The following is a 23443-nucleotide window of genomic DNA, read 5'->3' as shown; positions in this document are numbered from 1 at the left end:
GGATCTCATTAGCTCCACCTAGGCTGTAAGAGGGGCTGTAACTTGGAGTTTCTCTAGGACAGAGGGAACAAGGAGCTAGGACAGAAGAGTTCCTGAAAGGTGAAGCTGAAGCTTATGTGTTGTTATTAGTTTGATTATTTAAGGGGCACACAAAGCCAAATCCTGGAAAGGGGGTAAGTTTAGATGATCTATGGTGTGTACACACAGAGCAGGGTGGGAATTTCTCCTGTTTACAGATCCCCAGTCAAATCTCCTCCAGTTCGGCCCGGTGTGTTCTGTACTGGATCACACTCACAACACAGCCATGCCGCACACAATCGTAGTCACACTATCCCCTAGCTAGGGAGGAAAGGATATTTCATACTGAGAGACTATGGGCTAAGCACACAATCCCCTGCTCACGGGCACTGCAGACATGCTCTAGTGAGAATGGGGAGTGAAGGGCATACCTGTGGGCACACCTGTCGGTAGTAATCCTCCAGGGACAGGGATTGCTGAGGACAGGAGGCCAAGATCCTAGCAACCATGTCACACTTTCTCCAGTCTGCAGCTGCTGCTTCAGCGCCGCTGCCACCAGCTGCCCCGGCTGAAAGCAAAGGAGAGCAGGATACAGACCCCATTAGACTTGGGCTTTCCAAACAACAGTTCAGTTTTTTTCTAAAGCCAGACGTTTAGGATTTTTGTTTTTAACAATTTCCTCAGCCCAGGCGTCTTTCAGATGACTGCACTGCTGCTTTGGAGGAAGGGAACAATATGTTATCAAAGGCCTCGGACTCCAGCAGTCAACTCCCACTCACAAGCGTAACAGCCAAGCACTGGAGGCAGGTGGTGATCTCAAGACCCTCTCAGAGAGCCACAGCACAAGACTCTGACCACCCTGGCCAGGGCTCTGGGAGTGCAGGCTATGGAACACAAGTCCCAGAGGTCACGTTCACTTAGTCTTGGAGAGAAACCCCTTCCTGAGCTAATTGGCCAGAGAGAGGCAGTGGTAGGCCTTGAGATCCCAAACCCTATTGGGTGTGGAATCGATCTCACTCCTCTCCAGATGATTATCATTTAATAACAGAGAGCACTGTTCCCGTGCACCAATGCCCTTTACAGAAATAGGCGCTAATAAAAAGATCAATAATACAGATCTTTAAAAACAAACTTACTCTTCACAAGAGTGAAGAACTGGCATTTCATATACACAGGTATTTCTGCCCTCGGTTTTGTCATTTTATTTATATTTTCTCAATAACTGTGGAGGTTTCCAGTCCCAGAACCCAGAAATGTAACAACACACCCTGACAAAAGGTGTCTTGAAGTTCAGGAGCGCAGTACTCCCTTTTTAAGACCAGAAGCAATCATAACGTGCGTGCGTAAGTATTTATAGTCTAATAAGAGGAAATCTCTTATGGGAGGGTCCCCATAATGCTATTCCAGCTTGTTATTTCATTGGATGGGAAGATCTCTGACCCACCCTGGAAGTCTCGTTTCATTCGTAATCTGTGAAACAGAAATGACAGTGTCTGAGCAACATACTTACTTCCTGCTCCCTCCATGATGCCCCGGACAACAGCCTGAACCCCACTGGGTCTCATCAGCCTCTCCGAGAGCAGCTGTCCACAGAGACGCCGAAGCCAAGCTGGGGCTTGGGCAAGCGGCTGCTTCACCTCTTGTGCAGGGGACTGCAAGCCCTGAAAGGATATGGAGAGGGGGATTGGAAATGTATTTTCTTTAGAGAATGGTGCCAGCACTCACATATGTGCAAAACGACACGCTCTCTGTCCTGAAGGGCTCTGATCTGTATGTGGTGGCAGGAACACAACACAGAGGGGAATTTTCTATAAATCACTTCACCACCTAATGGCACCAAACTAATGAGGGTGTAATTAGGTGGGCTGAACATCCCAGGAGCCTCTCCTCCATGCAGGGATTTCTTTCCCTAAATTACAGTCTCCTGAGGTTACACGCCAGCGTTGACTGTCTCATTACCAGGGATACACACAGGGGGTCTCAGTAGGAATCAGAGCTCATTGCGCTCAAGAGGGGAGCAATTCCAACTGGGCACAGCAAGAAAGCACACTGGGATGAGAAGACAGACAATACAAACTATAGGTCACGTGGTCAAGAGAGGAAACACAACCCCAATGTGCCTCAGCACTAGGACAGGTGCTGTTCCAGTACAAATGGCAGTGCCACCTAGAGTGTGCCGTCCTAGAAATCGTGCAGTCTGCAGGGACAGCATTTGCTGCCAGCTGTCATATCAATAGTGGAAAAGGCGGGTGTATGTTTGCTTTACTGAGAAAGGAGCTCGGGGGATTCTCTCACCTGTCTCTTTCCAAGGCAGCCCTCACTTCCATGTTAAACAGCCACATGAAACAAGAAGGGTGTTTATGGAGGAAGAAAGAAAAAGTGTCCAGCTGCTGTATTTCATGAGACCGGACACCCCGAACCCAGCGGACTGTTCTTTCACCTCACACCCCAGAGGGAGAGAAGCAACCTCCATCCCGGACAGCAGCTTTCGTTAACAAGCCGCTGCCCTCCCTTTACGCCTGCAGTGCAAAGTGAAAACAGTCGCAGCTCAAATGTATCAGACTTAAAGAGCTGGATCAGCAGAACGCCATACAGCTGGAGCACAAGACCGCTGCTGACACTATACAGAGAAGCAATTAGAAAGTGTAGTTAAAGGACTCTATAAAGTGAGGATCCATACAAGATTCTTGAAAGGAAAATCTGATATTCTCCTTGCCGGTAAATCTAGCAGTACAAGCCAAGCGTTTCTGAACACACAATTCCAATTGAGGGGCAGTACTGTGCCGTGCATTAGGAGCATGATGCTGGGCACTAGGGTTTTCAGACCAAGACTCAGAGTTCTCGTTTCACCAGATGTGGTGCACTGAATTCCTGACAGCAACATTGTTCTCAGTGTGCTGAATTCCCCTGGTTCTCCCAGTGTACAGCCCCACAGAGCACCCTGAAACATGGCCTAGTTTAAATTGCTACATGGGAGGAAAGACATGCATCTAGCTGCAATGCCTCTGTTCATTTAAAGCCAAGTAACAGTCTTTTCCCAGAGGTCCTGTACAGATTGAAATCGGGAATTGGATATTTGCTCAAGTTAGCGCCACACAGCCTGAAGAGAAAGCAATGCCTGTTTTGCCAGAGTGACATAGGAAAGTTACAGGACAAGACACTTCACCAGAAGGACAGTCATGTTGGAAGCTTGACAGAATACAAACTGAACTGGTGCTGAACTGGTTTTGAGGGAAGCCAACGGTATGTACACACACTCCGGGGAGTTCTAGGGCAAAGCACACCTAACCCGATGAACAAAGCACTGCCGGGAATTTCTATTTACTATTCATAGAGCACCCAAAAAGTGTACAAGGTGTTTCACTGACAATTTTTTTGCAAAGAAGAAAGTGTGGAGCTGTAGTCTGTGGAATTGACAAGCTCTGTATCCTAGCTACAAGGGTAAATGCACCAAAATTAACTTATTCCAAATTATGGCTCTCACAGCAACTCTGCTTTGTTGCAGGCATCACAAGTAGGATTTTTATTACTTTTTATGCCATAAATATTTATGTTCAGTGTGACAGGGTCACTGTTGCTGTAGGAGCCACAATTTTGCTGATTTTTGTGCATTTATATTCTAATTCATAATGTTTTATTAACATATTTTTGCATTATTCATTACTAGTAAGAGGAAAGTTTCTAGGACAAATAGCCCAGCCAATCTCAGAGTGGAGGAAGTAACCGTCAATGCATATTTAGCACAAATTCAGCTGGTTTGTCAGGAAGCATACAAACCAGCCACGATGAGCCCTGCTGATGCAGCATTAGATCTGGTGAAGCAACATAGCAAGGATGGATTCACGGCACCATCTTCTCTAGGGAAGAAGCTTCTGTGCTTCTATTATCTTTTCAAGAAAATAGATTCACTCCCAGTATGTAGCTTGAGTAAAAATAAAACAAAGCTTCCAAATGCAAGTCTCTGCTGCAAATTCCAAGCCCCATATCTTCATCCCACTGGTCGGACAAGTAGCTGGGAAATCACAGTTTAATGCTCTAGCACAGGGATGGGCAAACTACAGCCCGGGGGCCGCATCTGGCCCGTCAGACATTTTAATCCGGCTCTCGAGCTCCCATTGGGGAGCGGGGTCGGGGGCTTGCCTCGCTCTGCACGTGCCGTGCTTCCCAGAAACAGCAGCATGTCCCCCATCTGGCTCCTACACGCAGGGGCAGCCAGGGGGCTCCACATGCCTCCCCCGCCCCAAGTGCCAGCTCTGCAGCTCCCATTGGCCGGGAGCCACGGCCAATGGGATCTGCAGGGGCGGCGCCTGCAGACAGGGCAGCGTGCAGAGCAACCTGGCCGCGCCACCACATAGGAGCCAGAGGGGGGATAGGCCACTGCTTCCAGGAGCTGCTTGAGTTAAGCGCCGCCCGGAGCCTGCACCCCTGACCTCCTCCCATGACCCATCCCCCTGCTCCAGCCCTGATCACTCTCCTGCCCTCCGAATCCCTCGGTCCTAGCCTCAAGCACCCTCCTGCACCCCAAACCCCTCATCCCCAGCCCCACCCCAGAGCCCGCACCCCCAGCCGGAGCCCTCACCCCCTCCCGCACCCCAACTCCTAATTTCGTGAGCATTCATGGCCCGCCATACAATTTCCATACCCAGATGTGGCCCTCGGGCCAAAATGTTTGCCCACCCCTGCTCTAGCATATCGTATTCCAGCTCCTGTACCACTGGAAGGCGCAGACACTGGAGACAGCCTCATGAATCAGATTCCCTTCCCCCACCCCCCGACCAGCTACAGAACCAGTTGGCAGCCTGGGTACCTGTTTGGATCCACCCTGAAGAACAAGCAGTTCCCGGACCACTAGGGGTTGATAGACTCGATCCAAGACACTCTTCAAGGCCTCCCTGCAGTGGGTTCGCTGCTCTTCTGTAAGGCCCTGAAAAATAACAGGTCTCTGTGCTGGAATATTAATACAGCACAGGCAAACAGGAAAGCAGCATAGGGGATGTATTTTGCTAGGTTCTGGCTCCCTCTACTGGACCATTAGCAACTTACAAGACATCAATTGGGAAACATCCAGGTGGGTATCTAGAGACCATTCTAAATTCTGTTTGACACAAAGGGGTTTTTAGTTAAGGCAAATATAAACAAAAACTGTTCAGGAACAACTGTTACCTGGGAACTGCCACACACACTCAAAGAACAAACACACAAAACAACCCTGCAAGAGTAAAAACAATGCAGGCAGAAGTCCAGCAGCAGAGTGGGGTCTATCCTGTTTATTGCACTGAATGCAGGTGGTGTATGTGCATTCGGTGCAAGCAGTTTGTGGCTCTCAGAGACCGAATATGAGCTTTTGAGACGAGAGTTTCTGAACTGGAGGAGCTAAGAGAGACAGCGAGATACACACGAGACTTTGTGGGACACAGGCCTGGTCTACAGTACAGTTAGGCTGACATAAAACAGCTTACCTTGGCCTAACTCTATAAGTGTCTACACTAGAATGTTGCGCCCGCCGATGTAAGACGCCCACTACACTGACCTAATAACTCCACCTCTGCGAGAGGCGTAGCACTCAGGTCAATGTAGTAGGGTGAGACAGTGCCTGTGTAGTCACTGCGTTACTTACATTGGCTGTCGGCCCAGCGCGGGACTCACAGCTGGAGCCCTGACAGCACAGAGCCCCCCGTCGGGTGGCTGCCAACCCGGAGCCCCGCTGCCACCGCCCAGTGAGGGATTGGGCAGGCGGGAGGAGGAAGGAGCCCGGGCTTGGGCTCTCCTCCCCCCCACATCCCTCACTGGGAGGTGGCAGCGGGGCTCTGGGTTGTCAATCCCTCCTCCCGGGTGTCAGCCCTGGCAGCGGAGCTTACAATGGGAACACCCCACCCCCACCCCAGGACTGACAGTCTAAGCTGTGAGACCCACCCCGGGCTCAATTTCAAAGCAAGGAGCCTACCAGCAGTGAAATTGACGTTCTTGTCAGTTTCAGGGCTGCTATTATTTCACATTTCCTCTCTGGCTCTGGTTGTCAGCCCCAGGGCAGGAGTCCAGCTGACAGCCAGAGAGGAAAGGTGAAATAATAGCAGCCGTGAAACCGACAAGAATGTCAACTGTGAAATGGAGCCCTGTGCCTGGCTCACAACTGGTGCTGTCAGCCCTGCGGTGGGAGGAGGGCTCCAGCTGTGAACCCTGTGCGGCTATCAGTGCCCCACACTCCAGCTGTCAGTGCCCCACAATGCCCCACTTCCGTCAGTGCAAGCGCTCCTGGGGAGGATGCGCACCACCGGCAGAAGGAGGGTAGTGTGGACACCAACAGCCGATTTAATTACTGTGTTGGCTGCAGGTCGACCTAATTTTGTAGTGTAGACAAGCCCAAAGTAAAGTGGTTCCACGCCCCACTATGACAGCCTCTGTGCTGCTGAGGAGGAGGAAAGTCTCAGGGAAGGGGAACATCAAGCTGGAGGGAAACAATCCCACAGTTGGGACCCTCCTTCCAGATTATGTCAAAGTATTCTTTCACACTGAGGATACCTTTCCGGGGTAGAGAGCCCCTGTTATTAGGAAGAGACCGGTAATAGTAACGGAGGATTTGATTATTAGAAATATAAATAGTGGGGTTTTGATGACCAGGAGAACCATATGGTGAATTGCCTGCCGGGTGCAAAGGTTGTGGACCTCTCAAGACATTTAGACAGCCTTATGCATAGGGTTGGAGAGGAGCTGGTGGTCATGGTACATGTAGGGAACACTGACATAGGGAAAGGTAGGAGAGGGATCCCGGAGACCAAATTTAGTCTGCTATGTAAGAGATTTCAGGACTTCCATGGTAGCATTCTCTGAAATGTTTCCAGTGCCACATGCAGGGCCAGTTAAACAGGCAGAACTACAGGGTCTCAATGAGTGGATGAGACAATGGTGTTCGGAGGAGGGATTTAGGTTTATTAGGAACTGGGGAATCTTTTGGGAAAGGAGAAGCCTATTCAGGAAGGATGGGCTCCACCTAAACCAAAATGGAACCAGATTGCTGGTATGTAAAATTAAAAAGGTCATAGAGGAGTTTTTAAACTAAGGAGTGCGGGAAACTGATAGGTGCAGAGAAGCACATGGTTCATACATCCCGCATGGGAGGATTTATTAAAGGGAATATTCTATATCCTAGTAAAGAGGAGAGGATAGAAGTAGTCAAAATACAGGTAGGAACTGAAGAGAAACAGACAACAAAAAAGAGTCCCATTCAATTACATCACTCAAAGGCAGTCTAATTTTATAAGTGCTTGGATACAAATGCAAGAAGTCTAAATAGTAAGATGGGTGAACTTGACCGCCTGGTATTAAATGAGGATACTGATATAATGGGAATCATAGAAAATTGATAGAATGATGATAATCAATGGGACCCGGTAATATCAGGGTACAAAATATATAGGAATGTCAGAGTGGGTCACACTGGTGGGGAAGTGGCACTATATGTGAAAGAAAGCACAGAGTCAAATACAGTAAAAGTCATAAATGAATTAAAACAGTACCATAGAATCTCTATGGATAGAAATTCCATGCTTGAATAATAAGAGTATAGCAATAGGAATATACTACCAACCACCTGACCAGGATGGTGACAATGATTGTGAAATGCTCAGGGAGATTAGAGAGGCTACCAAAACAGAAGACCCAATAATAATGGGGGATTTCAACTATCCACATATTGACTAGGAACATGTCACCTCAGAAATAAAATGTCTAGACACCAGTAATGGCTGCTTCTTGGAGCAGCTAGTCCTGGATCCCATAGGGAGAGAAGCAATTCTTGATTTAGTCCTAAGTGGGGGGACAGGATCTGGTCCAAGAAATGAATATAACTGAACCGCTTGGTAATAGTGACCATAATGTAATTAAATTTAACATTCTTGTAGGGGGGAAAATACCAAAGAAATCCATCACAGTAGCATTTAGCTTCAAAAAAGAGACCTACACAAAAATGAGGAGCCTAGTTAAATGGAAATTAAAAGGAACAGTCACAAGAGCGAAATGCCTGTAAGCTGCATAAAAACTTTATAAAAACATAGTAATAGAGACCCAAACTAAATGTATACCTCAAATGAAAGGAAAACAGTAAGAGGACCCAAAAAATTGCCAGCATGGCTAAACAACAGAGTCAAAGAAGTGGTTAGAGACAAAAAGACATCCTTTAGAAATTGGAAATCAAATCCTGCTGAGGACAATAGAAAGAAACACAAATCTGGCAAATCCAGGCAGGCCAAAAAAGAATTTGAAGAACTAACCAAAGATACAAAAGCGAACAACAAACATGTTTTTAATTACACCAGAAGCAGGAAGCCTGGCAAACAATCAGTGGGGCCATTGAATGAACAAGGCGCTAAAGGAGCACTCGAGGAAGACAAGGCTGTTGTTGAGAAACTAAATGAATTCTCTGCATGGGTCTTCACTGCAGAGGATGTGAGGGAGATTCCCACACCTGAGTCATTCTTTTTAGGTGACAAATCTGAGGAACTGTCCCAGATTGCGATGTCAGTAGAGATGTTTTTGGAACAAATTGATAAATTAAACACTAAGTCACCAGGAACAGATGGGATTCACCCAAGAGTTCTAAAAGAACTCAAATATGAAATTGCAGAACTACTAACTGTGGTGTGTAACATTTCGCTTAAAACAGCCTCTGTACCAGATGACAGGCAAATAGCTAATGTAATGCCTATTTTTAAAAAAGGCTCCAGAGGAGATCCTGGCAATTACAGGACAGTAAGCTTCACTTCAGTACCGGGCAAACTTAGTAAAGAACACAATTATCAGACAGGTAGGTGAACACGATATGTTGGGAAAGAGTCCGCATGGCTTTTGAAAAGGGAAACCATGCCCTATCAATCTCTTAGAATTCTCTGAGAGGGTCAACAAACACGTGGACAAGGGTAATCCAGTGGATATAGTGTACTTAGACTTTCAGAAAGCCCTTGACGAGGTCCCTCACCAACAGCTCTTAAGCAAAAGAGGCAGTCATGGGATAAGAGGGAAAGTCCTTTCAGTAAATGGTTAAAAGCTACGGAAAAAAGAGTGGGAATAAATGGTCAGTTTTCCTGGTGGTGAAGAGTAAATAATGGCATCCCCCAAGGATCTGTACTGGAACCAGTGCTGTTCAACATATTCACAAACAATTTGGAAAAAGGGGGCAAACAGCAAGGTGGCAAAGTTTGCACACGATACAAAAGTATCAAGATAGTCAAGTCCAAACCAGATTGCGAACAGTTACAAAAGAGTCTCACAAAACTGAATGACTGGGCAACAAAATGGCAGATGAAATTCAGTGTTGATAAATGCAAAGTAATGCACATTGGAAAACATAATCCCAACTATATATACACATTGATGGGGTCTAAATTAGCTGTTGCCACTCAAGAAAGAGATCTTGGAGTCTTTGTGGACAGTTCTCTGAAAACATTCTGCTCAATGTGCAGCAGCAGTCAAAAAAGCAAACAGAATTGTAGGAAACATTAGGAAAGAGATAGATAAGACAGAAAATATCATAATGCCTCTATAAATCCATGGTACGCCCACACCTTCAATACTGCACACAGCTCGGTTGCCCCATCTAAAAACAGATATATTAGAATTGGAAAAAGTACAGAGAAGGGCAACAAAAATTATTAGGAGTACGGAACAGCTTCCATGTGAGAAGAGATTAAAAAGACTGTTCAGTTTAGAAAAGAGACTAAGGGGGGGATATGATAGAGATCTATACAATCATGAATGCTATGGAGAAAGTGAATAAGGAAGTGTTATTTACCCCTTCACATAAAACAAGAACCGGGGGTCACCCATTAATAGGCAGTAGTTTTAAAACAAACAAAAGGAAGCACTTCTTCACACAACTCACAGTCAACCTGTGGAACTTGTTGCCAGGGGATGTTGTGCAGGCCAAAGGAATAACTGGGTTCAAAAAAGAATTAAATAAAGTTCATGGAGGACAGGTCCATCAATGGCTACTAGCCAAGATGGTCAGGGATGCAGCCCCATGCCATAGGTGTCCCTAAGCCTTTGACTGCCAGGTGCTGGGACTGGACAACAGTGGATGGATCACTCCATAAACTACCTTGTTCTGTTCACTCCCTCTGAAGCCTCTGGCACTGGCCACTGTCAGAAGACAGGATACTGAGCTAGATGGACCACTGGTCCATCCCAGTATGGCCATTCTTATAGATTCATAGACTCTAGGACTGGAAGGAACCTCGAGAGGTCATCGAGTCCAGTCCCCTGCCCTCATGGCAGGACCAAATACTGTCTAGACCATCCCTGATAGACATTTATCTAACCTACTCTTAAATATCTCCAGAGATGGAGATTCCACAACCTCCCTAGGCAGTTTATTCCAATGTTTAACCACCCTGACAGTTAGGAACTTTTTCCTAATATCCAACCTAAACCTCCCTTGCTGCAATTTAATCCCATTGCTTCTTGTTCTATCCTTAGAGGCTAAGATGAAGAAGTTTTCTCCCACCTCCTTATGACACCCTTTTAGATGCCTGAAAACTGCTATCATGTCCCCTCTCAGTCTTCTCTTTTCCAAACTAAACAAAGCCAATTCTTTCAAACTTCCTTCATAGGTCATGTTCTCTAGACCTTTAATCATTCTTGTTGCTCTTCTCTGGACCCTCTCCAATTTCTCCACATCTTTCTTGAAATGCGGTGCCCAGAACTGGACACAATACTCCAGCTGAGGCCTAACCAGCGCAGAGTAGAGCGGAAGAATGACTTCTCATGTCTTGCTTACAACACACCTGTTAATGCATCCCAGAATCACGTTTGCTTTTTTTTGCAACTGCATCACACTGTTGACTCATATTTAGCTTGTGGTCCACTATAACCCCTAGATCCCTTTCTGCCATACTCCTTCCTAGACAGTCTCTTCCCATTCTGTATGTGTGAAACTGATTGTTCCTTCCTAAGTGGAGCACTTTGCATTTGTCTTTATTAAACTTCATCCTGTTTATCTCAGACCATCTCTCCAATTTGTCCAGATCATTTTGAATTTTGATCTTATCCTCCAAAGTAGTTGCAATCCCTCCCAGTTTGGTATCATCTGCAAACTTAATAAGCATATTTTCTATGCCAATATCTAAGTTGTTGATGAAGATATTGAACAGAGCCGGTCCCAAAACAGACCCCTGCGGAACCCCACTCGTTATATCTTTCCAGCAGGATTGGGAACCATTAATAACTACTCTCTGAAGTAGTTATGTTCTTATGACAGGATCGGATTTGTGGTTCAGCTAGCCCAGCATCCTGTCCTGGTCCATCCCAGTATGGCCATTCTTATGTTCTTATGACAGGATCGGATTTGTGGTTCAGCTAGCCCAGTATCCAGTCTAGGACAGTTGCTGGTACCAGCTGCTTCAAAGGAAGGTGCAAGACACCACACAGAAGGCAGATATGGGATAATCTGCTCCCCAAGGAAGGTCTCATCTTGCTCCCCAATAGCGAGAGATTGGCTGAAGTCCTGAAGCACACGGTTTTATGTCCCTTCCAGATAGCTGTCTTTGCCCCAGAAAAATGGAAGCTACAGGATGGGGCCTATACGCAAAATGAAGGCAGGAAATTCTAATCAGAACACACACCTTTAGTTGCTCCAGTGGCCTGGCTTGCTCCCCCTTCCCTTTGGTCGGGCAGAATCCTAGCTGGCACAGACCTGCGATGAGGTCCCCAAGGTGGCGGGTAAGGATGAGGTTGCCCAAAGCTGGGTGCTGTGCAATCTGAAGCAGTGCAGTACAGCTGGCATGGAGCCTATGCAGAGCACTGGGGGCAGCGTTGGGAGATACCACATCCTGAACAACAGCACTGAACTCTGTCCTGTGCTTCAGCGGGATTCCAACCCCAGGCAAGAGATATGGACAAAGGCCCAAGGTAATCACAAACTGCAATGCAGACTGAACAGTCTTCTGCTGGGAGATACTGAGCGTGTCAGGGCTGAGAGCAGGAGCAGCTTCAGCAGTCCTAGGGTTTGGTTTGGCTGGATGGTAAGCAGCAGCTAGGAGGATCATGCACTTCTTCAGACTCAGCAGTAACAGCAGGACTTGACAAGTAAAACTCCAGGTCACATCTGTAGAGCTTTCTAGCCAAGCAGCCTGCTCTCTGACTTCAGCTCTCAAGCGCCGCAGTTCATTCCATTGGGGATCCTGACCTAGCTTTTCCTCTAAAGCAGCCAAGTTGGAGTTTAAGGTTTCGAGCAGAGCTGCATGTTTTGCCGTCTGGAGAGAACCTGAATCTGTTCCTAAAAGGGAAAACAAACAGGTCACGTACAGTACAAGGATTGCGAGAGCGAAGCACTTGCCCTCCACTAAGCCAAATACTGTCCCTCCATAGCTATTATTAGTGTTCTGCTGAGAGGTACTGGGTACTCCTTGGATCACTAACCTCTGTGAGCCTGGGTGTGAACACACCTGCCACGAACATAAATGTCTGGATAAATTAATCACAAGGCAAAAGGAGGCTGTGAACCTGCCCAAGAGTTCTTGGGCTAAGAGTCAGAGGGGTTTTGCTGAGTACTGTTCTGCGTTTGTGAAGCATGGGGGAGGCAGAACACAGAAAAACTGACAGCTTGTCTACACCCGCAGCTTTGACACAGCCTTGTCGCTAAAAGTCAGTGTGTGTAAATGCTCATTGTGGGTACTTTGTCAGCACTTTTGCCAACGAAATACTTCCAGCCCCACAAGCGGCGTTAGCTTTGTCAGTAGGAGAGCGCTCCTGCCAACAAAGCCGCGTTCACTCTGCCCCTTGCGTTGGCAAAACTTCTGTCTTTCTCACGGGCGAGGGGAGGAGGAGGAGCTTTTTTAAGTACCTGTGAAAGATAAAAGTTTTGTGGACAACTTCGCAGTGTAGACATACCCTGAGAAGCGAGAAACTGGGAGTGACAAAGACAGACAGACAGCTAGAAGGAGCAGTTGAAAGAAGAGTGTCTGGGCCTGGGAGACGTTTTAAGGTCAGGGGTGCAGACATGATAATAAATATTTATGTCATAGTAGCCAGGATTGGGCCCCGTTGCACAGGGCCAGATAAAGAGACAATCCCTGTCTCAGAGGGGTTATGGGGGCACCACATTGTTGCTTATCTGAGCTAGGAAGAAACTACCAACATGGACCCACCAAGCAAGAGCTTGGTACCTGTGCACTGCACGTAAAGAGTTGGTAAAAAGACTTGGGTACCTCTTCCATGACTCAGGAAGATACACAAGGAGAAAGAGACTCTCCTGCCCTCTGATAATTGGTGAGAAACTGCCCTCCCCACTTGGGGTATGCCTACACAGCATTTTGGAGCCAGTCTCCCAACCCAGGGCAAGTGCTAGTGCTCTAAAAAGAGCTGTATAGACAGCGCTTTGAAGTGGCGGCTCAGGCTGGAACTGGGGCTCTGAAGCCCACCCTGCAGGCGTCAGAGCCAGAGCCCCAACGTCAAAGCACTATTTACTCAGCTATTTTTGAAGAACTAGTGTGAGCCCCGCTAGCCTGGTCTATCAATCCAGGCTGGGAGGCTTGTGCCAAAATGCTGCGTAGTCAGACCCTTGCTGGTCAACATCTGTCCTCGCCAGACAAAGAGGCAGCCTTTCAAACTGCACTTTGGGATGGGAGAAAAATTGGAGGCTATAAGTTACAGGGAAAGCCTAAGAAAGGTTTGCGTCAAACAGAAATGTGTGGATTGAAGTAATTCCATATCGCCCATTGGAAGAGCAGCAACTACTAGAGTTGGGTAGAGAAAAACATTCTTGTATTCTCTCCGACTCAGGTTACCTCCTTGGCACAATGCTGATCAGAGCCTTATTAGCCAGGGGAATTCAGAAGCAGAGCAGAGCCCTCGAGGCTGCTCCCATACAGGTCATTCACCAGCACAATCTCTACCAGTTACTAACTTTTAATTAAAAACAAACAGAACTGTCAACAGTACAGGTTCTTTATTATCCCTGTGTCTTCCTCCAGCATTAAAAGAGGGGATAACAACACTAAAAGTACAAGAACCCAGCAGAACTGAGACAGACTGAGTTATGAGGGAGTGTAGGAATACATACTGTTCTGAAAAAGTGTTTATCAGTGATTTATCAATTTGTTCCATTTGGTCCACCTTTCCTCAAACAGCTGTTGGTAATCCGATACAGAATGTCATTCCATTTCTATATTTGTATTCTAGTCAGCCACATCCCTGTGGCGGTATTTGTTCCTGCAGCCATAGCAATGAAGTAGATTTATTTCCTTTCCCCCAACTTAACCTTAATATGGTCAATATTGTCCTACAGTTAAGTAAGAAAAAGTGCATATGGTTTTAATTTAAAAATCACACGCACCAACCTAGATATCTGTAATAGCCTTAAATAGCTTTCTGTTGGGGATTAATCTAGTTCTTATGAGGGCACAGCTCTTTCCAAACAGTGCTAACCTCAGAGCTCTGAGAACACAACAGGTTGGCCAAACCTGTGCAGAATTCCCCTCTTGGCATTTTGTCTTTCCCCCTCCCCTCCCCGCCCCCCAAATCTCACCACCCTAAGTGCAGAAGCCTGCTCCTCTGGCTAGCTTCCCTGGATCTCTCCACCTCAGGCATTCACCCACCCCTTCATTTCAGATCTCAGTGGAGAACGCTTCTTTCCTACACCTCCCTCACTTGCTCCTCTCTCTGCGACAATATGTCTCTGTGATTTATTTCATCCCCTAAAGCGACCCACAGCCCAGTGTGTGACAGCTCCATTAACAAACGCCACTGCTCAAAGCCAGGTTGGGCGGATCAAACCCGGAGGTGCACGCAGCAGAGGGATGTGATTTCTTTGGGGTAAAGCACCCTGCGCACATTCAGCCCCCGAGACAAGCAGGGAAAGCAGCCAGGCCGCGCTATAGGCCTTTGTCCCAAACCCCACAGGGCAGGTGCAGCCAGCCACCTGCACCCCTAAACAAGCCAGTGGGGTGCAGGGGACAGGACAGGAGCAGAAGCGAAAGGGGTCCCGCCTAAGGGAGCCAGAAGAGCCTTCGTGAGAAGGGGGTGCAGGAAAAGGGGGGGCCTCCCCCATAGTGGCGAACGAGGACAAGACGTCAAGTATCAGAGGGGTAGCCGTGTTAGTCTGAATCTGTAAAAAGCAACAGAGGGTCCTGTGGCACCTTTAAGACTAACAGAAGTATTGGGAGCATAAGCTTTCATGGGTAAGAACCTCACTTCTCCCGTTGTGAGGGAGGGGCAGAGGGGGGAGCAATGGAGGACGGGGGAGGGCTGCTGAGGGCAATGGAGGAGGCGGGGGCCCACACAAGCAATGGGGGGCGGGGGGGGCCTGCTGAGGGCAATGGGGGGCGGGGAGGGCCCACACAGGCAATGGGGGGCGGGGAGGGCCTGCTGAGGGCAATGGGGGGCGGGGCCCCACACAGGCAATGGGGGGCGGGGAGGGCCTGCTGAGGGCAATGGGGGGGCGGGGCCCCACACAGGCAATGGGGGGCGGGGAGGGACTGTTAAGGGCAAGGGGGGGACTCCTGTGGGGGGGGGGGGGGCGGCCCCCTTCGGGGGGGGGGGGGGGGGGCCCCAACATGCGAGCCCCACAGTCCCCGCCCCGCTGAAGGGAGCGGCCCCTCTCACCGCTGCCTCCTCCGGGCCGCCCCAGCAGCAGCGCCAGCGCGTCCACCACCCGCTCCAGCTTCAAACTCCCGGCCATAGCGCCCCGAGCCCACTGCGCCTGCGCACAATAGCGCGCCGAGACGCCATCTTGGGAGGGTCTGGCCAACTCAGCTCTACGGGGGGGGGAGCAGGACTGGCCTACCGCCATCTTGGAAGGGTCAAACCAGCGCAGCCCTGTAGGGGGAAGAGAGGATTGGCCCTACCGCCATCTTGGGAAGGTCAGACTAACGCAGCCCCATGGGGCTGTCTTCCCGCCATCTTGGGAGGGTCAGACCGTGCGCAGTTAGTTAGCTTGCAGCGTGGTTCAGGGCTTGGCTCTTCCCGCCCGGCTGGAGCACCCGCCGGCAGCCAAGCTCCCCACCTCCTCCCCGTCCCCTGAACACCCCACCTCCTCACTCCTCCGCCTATCCCAGCCTTGTCCCCAAAACAGCAGTTTCACGGCATAACAAGCTCGGGGAGGGAGGGAGGGAGGGAGGAGCAGGACCCCCCCCCGCGCTCAGGGGCAGAGGTGGGGCCGGGATTTGGGGACGAGGTTGGAATAGGGGCAGGGAGGCAGAGCAGGGACAGGGGCAGAGGGGGCTTGAGCACGCACCGGAACCAGCAGAAGTCGGCACCTCTGCTGTGAGCTCCATTCAGGTGGGCCGCGGATGGTTCCCTCTAAGGTGCGTGCCTGGGCGGCCGCACACGAGAGAATGAAGGGCCACCCACCGAACTAGTGGAGCCGCGCCGGGCGTGGCTCCACTAATTAGGTGCCTGGACCCTGGAGAAGATGCACTTGTAAGGTGAGGTGGTGGCCTTGGGGGGAATAAGGGGTATGTGGGAGGGGACAGTGGGGTGAGAAGAAGGGGGTGGGGGAAATTTGGGACGTGCAGGGCTGTGGCGGACAGAGAAAGAGGTGACTTTCCCCAGCTCCAGGGCTGCGGAGAGGGAGAGACCGCCCTCCTTCCCAGTCCCAGCTCGGGGGCTGCTGCAGCAGGGGACAGAGGGAGAGACCACCCCCTCCTTCCCAGACCCAGCTCGGGGGCTGCCGCGGCGGGGGAGAGAGGGCACATCCATTGCGTTAGAAAGATAAGACTATAGATATTAAAATATGAGTTGTGTGCTTTTATTTGTAGAAACAACAAAATTGATTTTTTTTTTTAATATAGCCCTTTTATCCAAAGCACTTTACAATAGTTAGCTAACAGTACAAACAACATTTGGAAAGATCATTAAGTGGTCTGCCGAGACCCTCAGAAATTTTCAAGTGGTCTGTGGAAAAAAAAGTTTGAGAACCACTGTTCTAGAGGATATGTACAATGCGCTAAGGGCAGCAAAACCTGTGCAGAGACTTTTAGCCTTAACATTAAAAGAGAAAAGGGTTTTTTTTAAACATTTATTAAAATGTTATAAAAATGTCAGATTAACACAAAGCTATTGCTGTTCTCTGAGCTTCCTTTGGGTCCCACCATTCCCTGTCACAGAAAGGTACAAAGTATTAAGGCAGCCAAATAAACAGTTTAGAAACCAACTAAAGCCATTTCATTTTTTTAAAAGCTCCATTGCACAGTAATTACACTGCACACGCTCGAGATTAGACAACACACTGGAGGAAGTAGCCCCAATGGAAAAATATAAATCGGCCTATAGCTATTAAATCAAATAAGACATCCTGCTAAATACTATGTGAAAAGAACATGGCATGGTATTGGCTGGTAATTTTATAGATCCTCTCTCCCCTATTCAGAAATATGAATGAACAACTTTATACAAAAATATAGCATCAAACTGGCTGACAGTCAGGTTTTAGACATTGCATTTATTTATGCAGAGCCCCAAGTGTACTAGGCACTAACATCTTGTGACACTTCTTCAGAGTCGCACCTCCAGTCGGCAGAGAACAGATGACAGCCCTCTGCAGCACTTTACTTAAGAGTTGGTCTATAATCCAGTTTTTTTGGAGGGGTAAGGAGTGCATGGCAAAGTGTAGGGGGTGGGGAAGAACACTGAACTCTATTTAGAGAAATGGAAAGGCACTACTGCAGCACACAGAGACAAACTATCATCACTTTCCGAGCACATGAACGCACGGACAGGGACGCGCTGGATTCATTAAAACCAGCATACAAAGGTATTTGGGCAGTTGCCAGCAGAGCTCCCGAAGTGAGTCCTGGGGTTCCTCTCCAGGAAAGGGTGTGAATCTACTGTCCGTTCCCTGAGGATTTCCTGGGGGCTCTCTCCCATATCTCCCGTGACTGTGATTGCTTAGTAAGAGGGCTACCCTCATCTTTGGGTTGGCACAGTGCTAAACGTATCAAAGTGCAGCTCTTGTTTAAGGGTAATGGTAATATTAAAAAATAAGTGGCATCTGAAAATTCAATAAAAAATATCTCTGGCAAAGTCCCCTGCAATGTGGCTGTGTTCCAGACTGGCCCAGCGGTAGCTGATCGCCACGGTTACTGAGAAAGGCTACTTCACACTTGCTCTTCAGAATCTACTCCGTGGGCACACGCAGCACCGAACCACACAGTGGGTGGTGTTAAAAAGTGAACAAATCCCATACGCTGGTGGAGGGGAGTTTCCCGCTCGGCTTCCTGCATTCGGAATGAGGTATTCTGAGAGCACCGGGGAAATGGTTACCTGTTAATGACACCGCTGGAAGAGAGGAGCCCCCAGAAGTTAGCAGGCCCCTGTCTTGGGAGGCCTACAGCAAGAGATGCAGGGCAGGTGAAGATGCTGCGAGTGTGTTCTCCGGGCACCCCTTGCCCAGTGTGCTGCAAAGCAGCAAGACTAGGCCATTTAGCAGGTGTGTGTGAGTGCTCACCCACGTGGGCACAGGGAAGTGGAAGCGCCTGGCCGTCTGGGGGAAGTAACAGCAGCCAGGAGCTCCCCAGCCGCACGAGAGAAAACAGAACTGGGCTGTGGCCTGTGCTTCTAGAGAGCAGCCCAGGTCTGCCCTCTCCTAGAAACAGTCAGTCTGTGGAGGCTGTCGATCCCAGCGTGCCTTGCTCTGCCTTGAGCACGATGGGACCTGCAGCCCCTACAGTGAAGCCGTCAAAGTGCAGGGTGTTCTGGGTAGGCTGCCACCAAGGCCCTTGGTTGACCGAAATCTGGATGCCCCCGAAACAGAATTCCCCCAGCCCCCATTAACCTGGAAAGCACTGGCTATCCACGGCTGAACGACGGGGGCTGAAGAAACTGAGCCAGGACTGCGAGGACGACAGATTCACGTAGTGCGATTGTCTGCTAAGGAAAGGGAATTTCAGCCATCCAGCCCACTTGGGAAGAGCAGCGACCTTGCTGGTCTGTGTCGAACGGGCCGCAGCGACATTTCTCACACGTGTCGCCCGGCTGCAGCCCAAACACACAGGCAGCGCCTACTCCTCGTCTTCGCCCCCACCGTACATGTCGGCCAGCTTCTTGAAGCGGCCGCCCCAGTCGTTCAGGTAGTCATAGTCCTGGTCCTGGTCGGAGGAGGAGTTGAGGGAGCTGAGCGAGGCCGCCTCGGAGCCGCTGCCCTCGTAGTCAAATACCAGCAGGGAGTCGTACGGCGGGGCGGTGGGGTCAGTGTCGGCCGCCTTCAGGTTCTGGGGGTGGGAAGGAGCGTTAAATCGTGAGCTAGAGCAACAGCTTCGCCCTGCCTAGAGGTGCCACTCGGGGGATGCCCTCAGGAGAATCTCAGGCAGACTTAAACGGAGGAGCAGTACAGTTCTGCTGTCCCAGAATCGGCCCTTCCTGCACCCTCTGTACCTGCATCGCAGTGAGCAGCCCCGGCACCTAGCACCCACGGGAGCTGGCATCTCCTGCTAGAGACTCGGCTTCTCTTTGGAAGAAACTTAAACCTCGAGCTCTCGTGACCACAAGGAACCCTTCACAACAGGAGCTGACTGTGAAGAGGTGCAGGGGATCCACCCAGAGCCCTGTCAGCACTGGGGGTATTCATAGCAGTGTACACCCCAGCGTAGATGCGCTGTACGTGGGTGCGGCTTATCCCAGTTTACAACAGGGCTAAGGGCCACTCTGCGGCAGGTGCCTGGTCACGCTGGAGCAGCACATGTAAACTGGGGGTTTGCTTTGCTGCAGCTCCACTGATACCCATCTCTTTGGGACAGACAGGCAGGTGTCTGCAAGCAGCCCGAACTAATAGCCAAGACAGCGGTGCTCTGCCCCATTCCCAGGGTGACAGGACGGTGATTTACAGACCACCATGTAACTATTTCACAGCTGATAGAAGCAGATGAGGAACGAGAGGGCCAACACTACCATGATGATCTGGGCAGTCTTCTGGGAATGGCACCTGAGTCCCCCCAAGGGGTGTGTGCAGGGGCATTCCAGCAGGGCACTCGACCTCCCCCAAGGACGCTCAGCAGGAATGCCATCTCCCCCTCCCTTTGTCCCTCTGGGCTTGGCCCCGCAGGCCCCCCGGTCCTGACCAGGTGTTTAGATGTCTCTGGCACGCCCTGGTACTGCACACAGCTGCGAGGGGATCTCAGAGCTGTCACCAAGAGAATTAAAATGCTGAGTTCCAAGCATTGTAATGGATGGCAATCGGACTTCTCTCTGCCTTCGCTACTTGGGGGGTGGGGGTGGGGGGGAAGAGAAGGGCTGTGCATCACGCTCTGAAGGGGGCAAGTCCTGAGCTGCAGAAAAGCGCTCCCTAGCCAGGGCCTGACACCGAGAATGCCCTGGCCCCGATGAGTTTCACGCTCTGGGTCTTTGGCTTTAGTGTCCCCACTGGGCGCAGAGACAGAGCCTTAGGAATTCTGGGGCAGGCTCTAAGGAAGGGTTTTCGCACAGCCCCGCCTGCAGCAATGGATTCTGCTGCACAGCCCGAGCCAACGGGAAGCCTTGCTAACAGAGAGAGCTCTGAGTAACCGACTCCTCTGCCTGCCCCGCTCACCTCATCGATGAAGTTGCCGATCTCGTCGGGGTTGGTAGGGCGTGGCCGGTACTGCGGGGCTGGCATGAGAGTCGGGACAACGTCGTTGCGGGTGACCTCAGGCCGAGCATCCAGGCCGCGGTGCAGCTGGCTCAGGTCGTAGTCCTGCGGAGGAGGGAGAAGAGGTGGGATGTCAGGAAACGAGCAGGACAAAGCCAGGCTGTTCTGCGAGCCGCAGGCAAAGCAAGGTTGTAAAGGGGGGGGCCTCAGGCAGGGCCCAACAGCAGGAACTCCCCCCACCACTGCACAGTCACCCCACAGCGACGCCTCCCTCGGGGTGTGTCCCGCTTTCAGCTCTGCACAGGGGCACGGCAGAGACCTGCTCTGTCCCGAGGCCTGCAGGGAAGCGGTAGCGGAAGGACAACAGTGGGCCGTGGGGGGAGGGGGAGGGGGTAGGAGCGCTGAAGGCCGAGGTGGGTTTTCATGTCTCCTCCTCCTCCTCTTCCGTAACTGGCTCATGTCAGTGCTAGAAGCACAAGCAAATCCGACGTTACCGGCCACGAGAAGCCGAGGGCAGCATTGTCAGGGCCACGCTGGGGAACCGAACCCAGAGACGCAGCGCAGCTCCGCAGGCCCCGCCCCCCATGCATCGGCCGCACGCGCTCAACGCGCTGAGCGAGTCACACTCGGGCTGTCCGAACGGCCTGTCCCACGGCGGAGGGGCTGACGTGGGGGGTGTCCGAGATCTGAGGGGGCAGCTGGCGACCAAGGCCCTGGGTGATGGCGGCGTGCGCGGAGCGAGGTGGGATACCGGCAGAGCCAATCATCCCAGCGAGCGGCTGGATCGAGAGGATCCTGGTTTCAGAGCTCGGCAGTGCCACTGACCCACTGTGTGCCCTCGGCCAGGCCATGTGAGCCTGGCTGCACCGAGAGAGGCCACCCTGCCTGCGCCCGGAGCAGGTCCCTGCGATGCTCTCTGGCTGGAGATGTTCAGCGCAGAGCCCCAGCCGCACGCAGGGGAGCCGCGCTGCCCCCCGAGAGCAGGGCCTTCCTGAAGCAACGGCTTCCGAGCTCCACCCACCTGGTCTTCCTCCCCACCGCCCTCCTCGTCGTAGTGATAGACGTTGTCTCGAGTGTCGTCCTCGGGGAGAAGCAAGGGCTCCTTCACCACCTTCCTCTTCCTCACGAAGAGCAGCAACAGCAGCAGCAGGACTAGAAAGAGGGAGTGAAAGCATTGCCGTTATCTGGGGGGGCCAGCAACCCGCACCGCAGGCCAGGCGCTAGAGCATGGGAGCAGTTCCCCCTGACGCACTGCTCCAGCCAGGGAGCGCTCAGACAACGGCGCACGCTGCACTGGGAGTCATTTCAGCAGTTGCCGTGAGTCTGAGGTTAAGGCCCTTCGCGACAGTCACTCGCTTGGCAGGCGCGGGAGGCTCTTTGCTTCTCCCCGAGGGGAGGGGACTCCGCCCGCGGTACTCACTCAGCAAGGCAAGGATTCCCCCGAGAATCCCCAGGATGGCCGGGATCCCCAGGCCGCCCGCGATGGCTGCTCTCTTCTCGCAGTTCCTGGCTTCCCCGTCACAGTCGCACACAATGGCTTTGACAGTCGTCACCTGGGGTTTACCCTGGTTGTCCACCAGCTGCAGGATGATGCTGTATTCTCCTGACTCCAGGTATTTGGTAAGCTTTAAGGCCAGGATGTCTCCTGGGGGAGAGCAGGATTCAGGGCTCGAGTCAGAAACACGCTCCAGGGAAAGGGACGGGATCCTGGAGGCGGGCAGTCACAGCACCGCTGCAGGACCCCGGCGCGGGGGGAGGCCAAAGCCGCCAGCCCCTCCAGCTCTATGGCCAGACACGCTGCAGAGCAGCCTCTCCGCTGGGAGGGCCTGGCTGTCCGCAAAGCCCAGCTCCTGCAGGGAGGTTTACGGAGCGTGGGGTTCGTGGGAGGGGGGGGGAAGCTAGCAACACTTACAACTGGCAGTGTGACTGGCCTTGGGGGCATTAGAGGGGTGGAGCTGCCACTGGCTACAACCAGCAGGCCCAGCGAAGCCTGAGCCCCCTTCACACGTTCGGGGTCCTTCACGGGGGGCTCTACCCTCAGGTACCCGCTGTGGGTTCAGGAGACCAGTAGGGTTGGCTGGCACCTGAAGAGCGGCCCAGCAGACACATGCCTGCTCCAGAGCTCTCACATTCTCCTTCTGAGGAGCGGCGGCTGGGCAGGTTAGTGAGAACGCACCAGGCCCCAGAGGGGACTGGGGTCCCTGCCCCTCGCTCTGCTGGGGGTGGGGGGAGCACAAGCAGTAACTGGAAAGGCCTTATGGCTCCACTGGCCTTTTGGCAAGTCAAACAAAGCAACAAAGAACCGGCGGATGGGCCCAGTTCTACCCCACAGCCCCTGGGCCACCAGCCCAAGTGGGAACGCCAGCGTGGGGTAGCTCCCCCGGCAACTGACTGACTGCTTCGCAACAGGACAAGCCGAGAGGGGCGCACAGCGGCCCAGCCCCTTACCCTGGGCGTTCACAGTTGCTGTCCAGTTGGAGCTGGAGCCGTGCAGCAAGTCCACCTTGAAGGGGCCGGTGTTCGGGGGAAGGTCCGGGTCCACAATATTTAACAACTGGACCACTGGGTTCTGATTGCAGATGTAAAATTCCCGTGGATCTGGCACTGGCCCGTTGTCATTCACATCCTCGAGGGTCAGCAGCAAGGTCCCCGTGCCCGTGGCCAACGGCTGCCCTAAGGGAGAGCGACACCACGGCTCAGTGCAGGGGACCCCAGAATCCCACACGCGCCTCTGCTGCCGCCCAGCCGCCTCCCACACCTGGGTATGTGCACTGCATGGGCAGCTGGGGGAGAACCTTGTGATCAGATGGGCCGGGGCGGGGGGGAGCTGGGCTGATGGCCTTAAACCAGGGGTGGGCAAACTTTTTGGCCCGAGGG

General features: G+C 51.6%; 2 protein-coding genes across 2 annotated transcripts in view; both read right to left on the bottom strand.

Annotated features, from left to right (window-relative positions):
• LOC113409379 (transport and Golgi organization protein 6 homolog) overlaps positions 1 to 15688 on the bottom strand; it is an 86669-nt gene extending 70981 nt beyond the window's left edge. The window contains exons 1-5 of the mRNA XM_026663211.1: positions 15610 to 15688; positions 11631 to 12283; positions 4826 to 4942; positions 1529 to 1679; positions 450 to 586 (exon numbers count right to left, since the gene is read on the bottom strand). Coding sequence (XP_026518996.1) covers positions 450 to 586; positions 1529 to 1679; positions 4826 to 4942; positions 11631 to 12283; positions 15610 to 15685 — 1134 coding nt within the window. The 5' untranslated portion in view covers positions 15686 to 15688. The remainder of the gene's footprint in view (positions 1 to 449; positions 587 to 1528; positions 1680 to 4825; positions 4943 to 11630; positions 12284 to 15609) is intronic.
• Positions 15689 to 18344: 2656 nt separating this feature from the next.
• Positions 18345 to 23443, bottom strand: part of LOC113409367 (B-cadherin-like) — a 72609-nt gene continuing 67510 nt past the window's right edge. The window contains exon 17 of the mRNA XM_029914169.1: positions 18345 to 19214. Within this exon, the coding sequence (XP_029770029.1) occupies positions 19005 to 19214 (210 nt within the window). The 3' untranslated portion in view covers positions 18345 to 19004. The remainder of the gene's footprint in view (positions 19215 to 23443) is intronic.

This window comes from Terrapene carolina, unplaced genomic scaffold (genome assembly GCF_002925995.2).
Source record: "Terrapene carolina triunguis isolate 2854851 unplaced genomic scaffold, T_m_triunguis-2.0 Scaffold32862, whole genome shotgun sequence".
Lineage (NCBI taxonomy): Eukaryota > Metazoa > Chordata > Testudines > Emydidae > Terrapene > Terrapene triunguis.
Note: the sequence above shows the minus strand (reverse complement) of the source record. Positions and strands in the feature narration are given on the sequence as shown.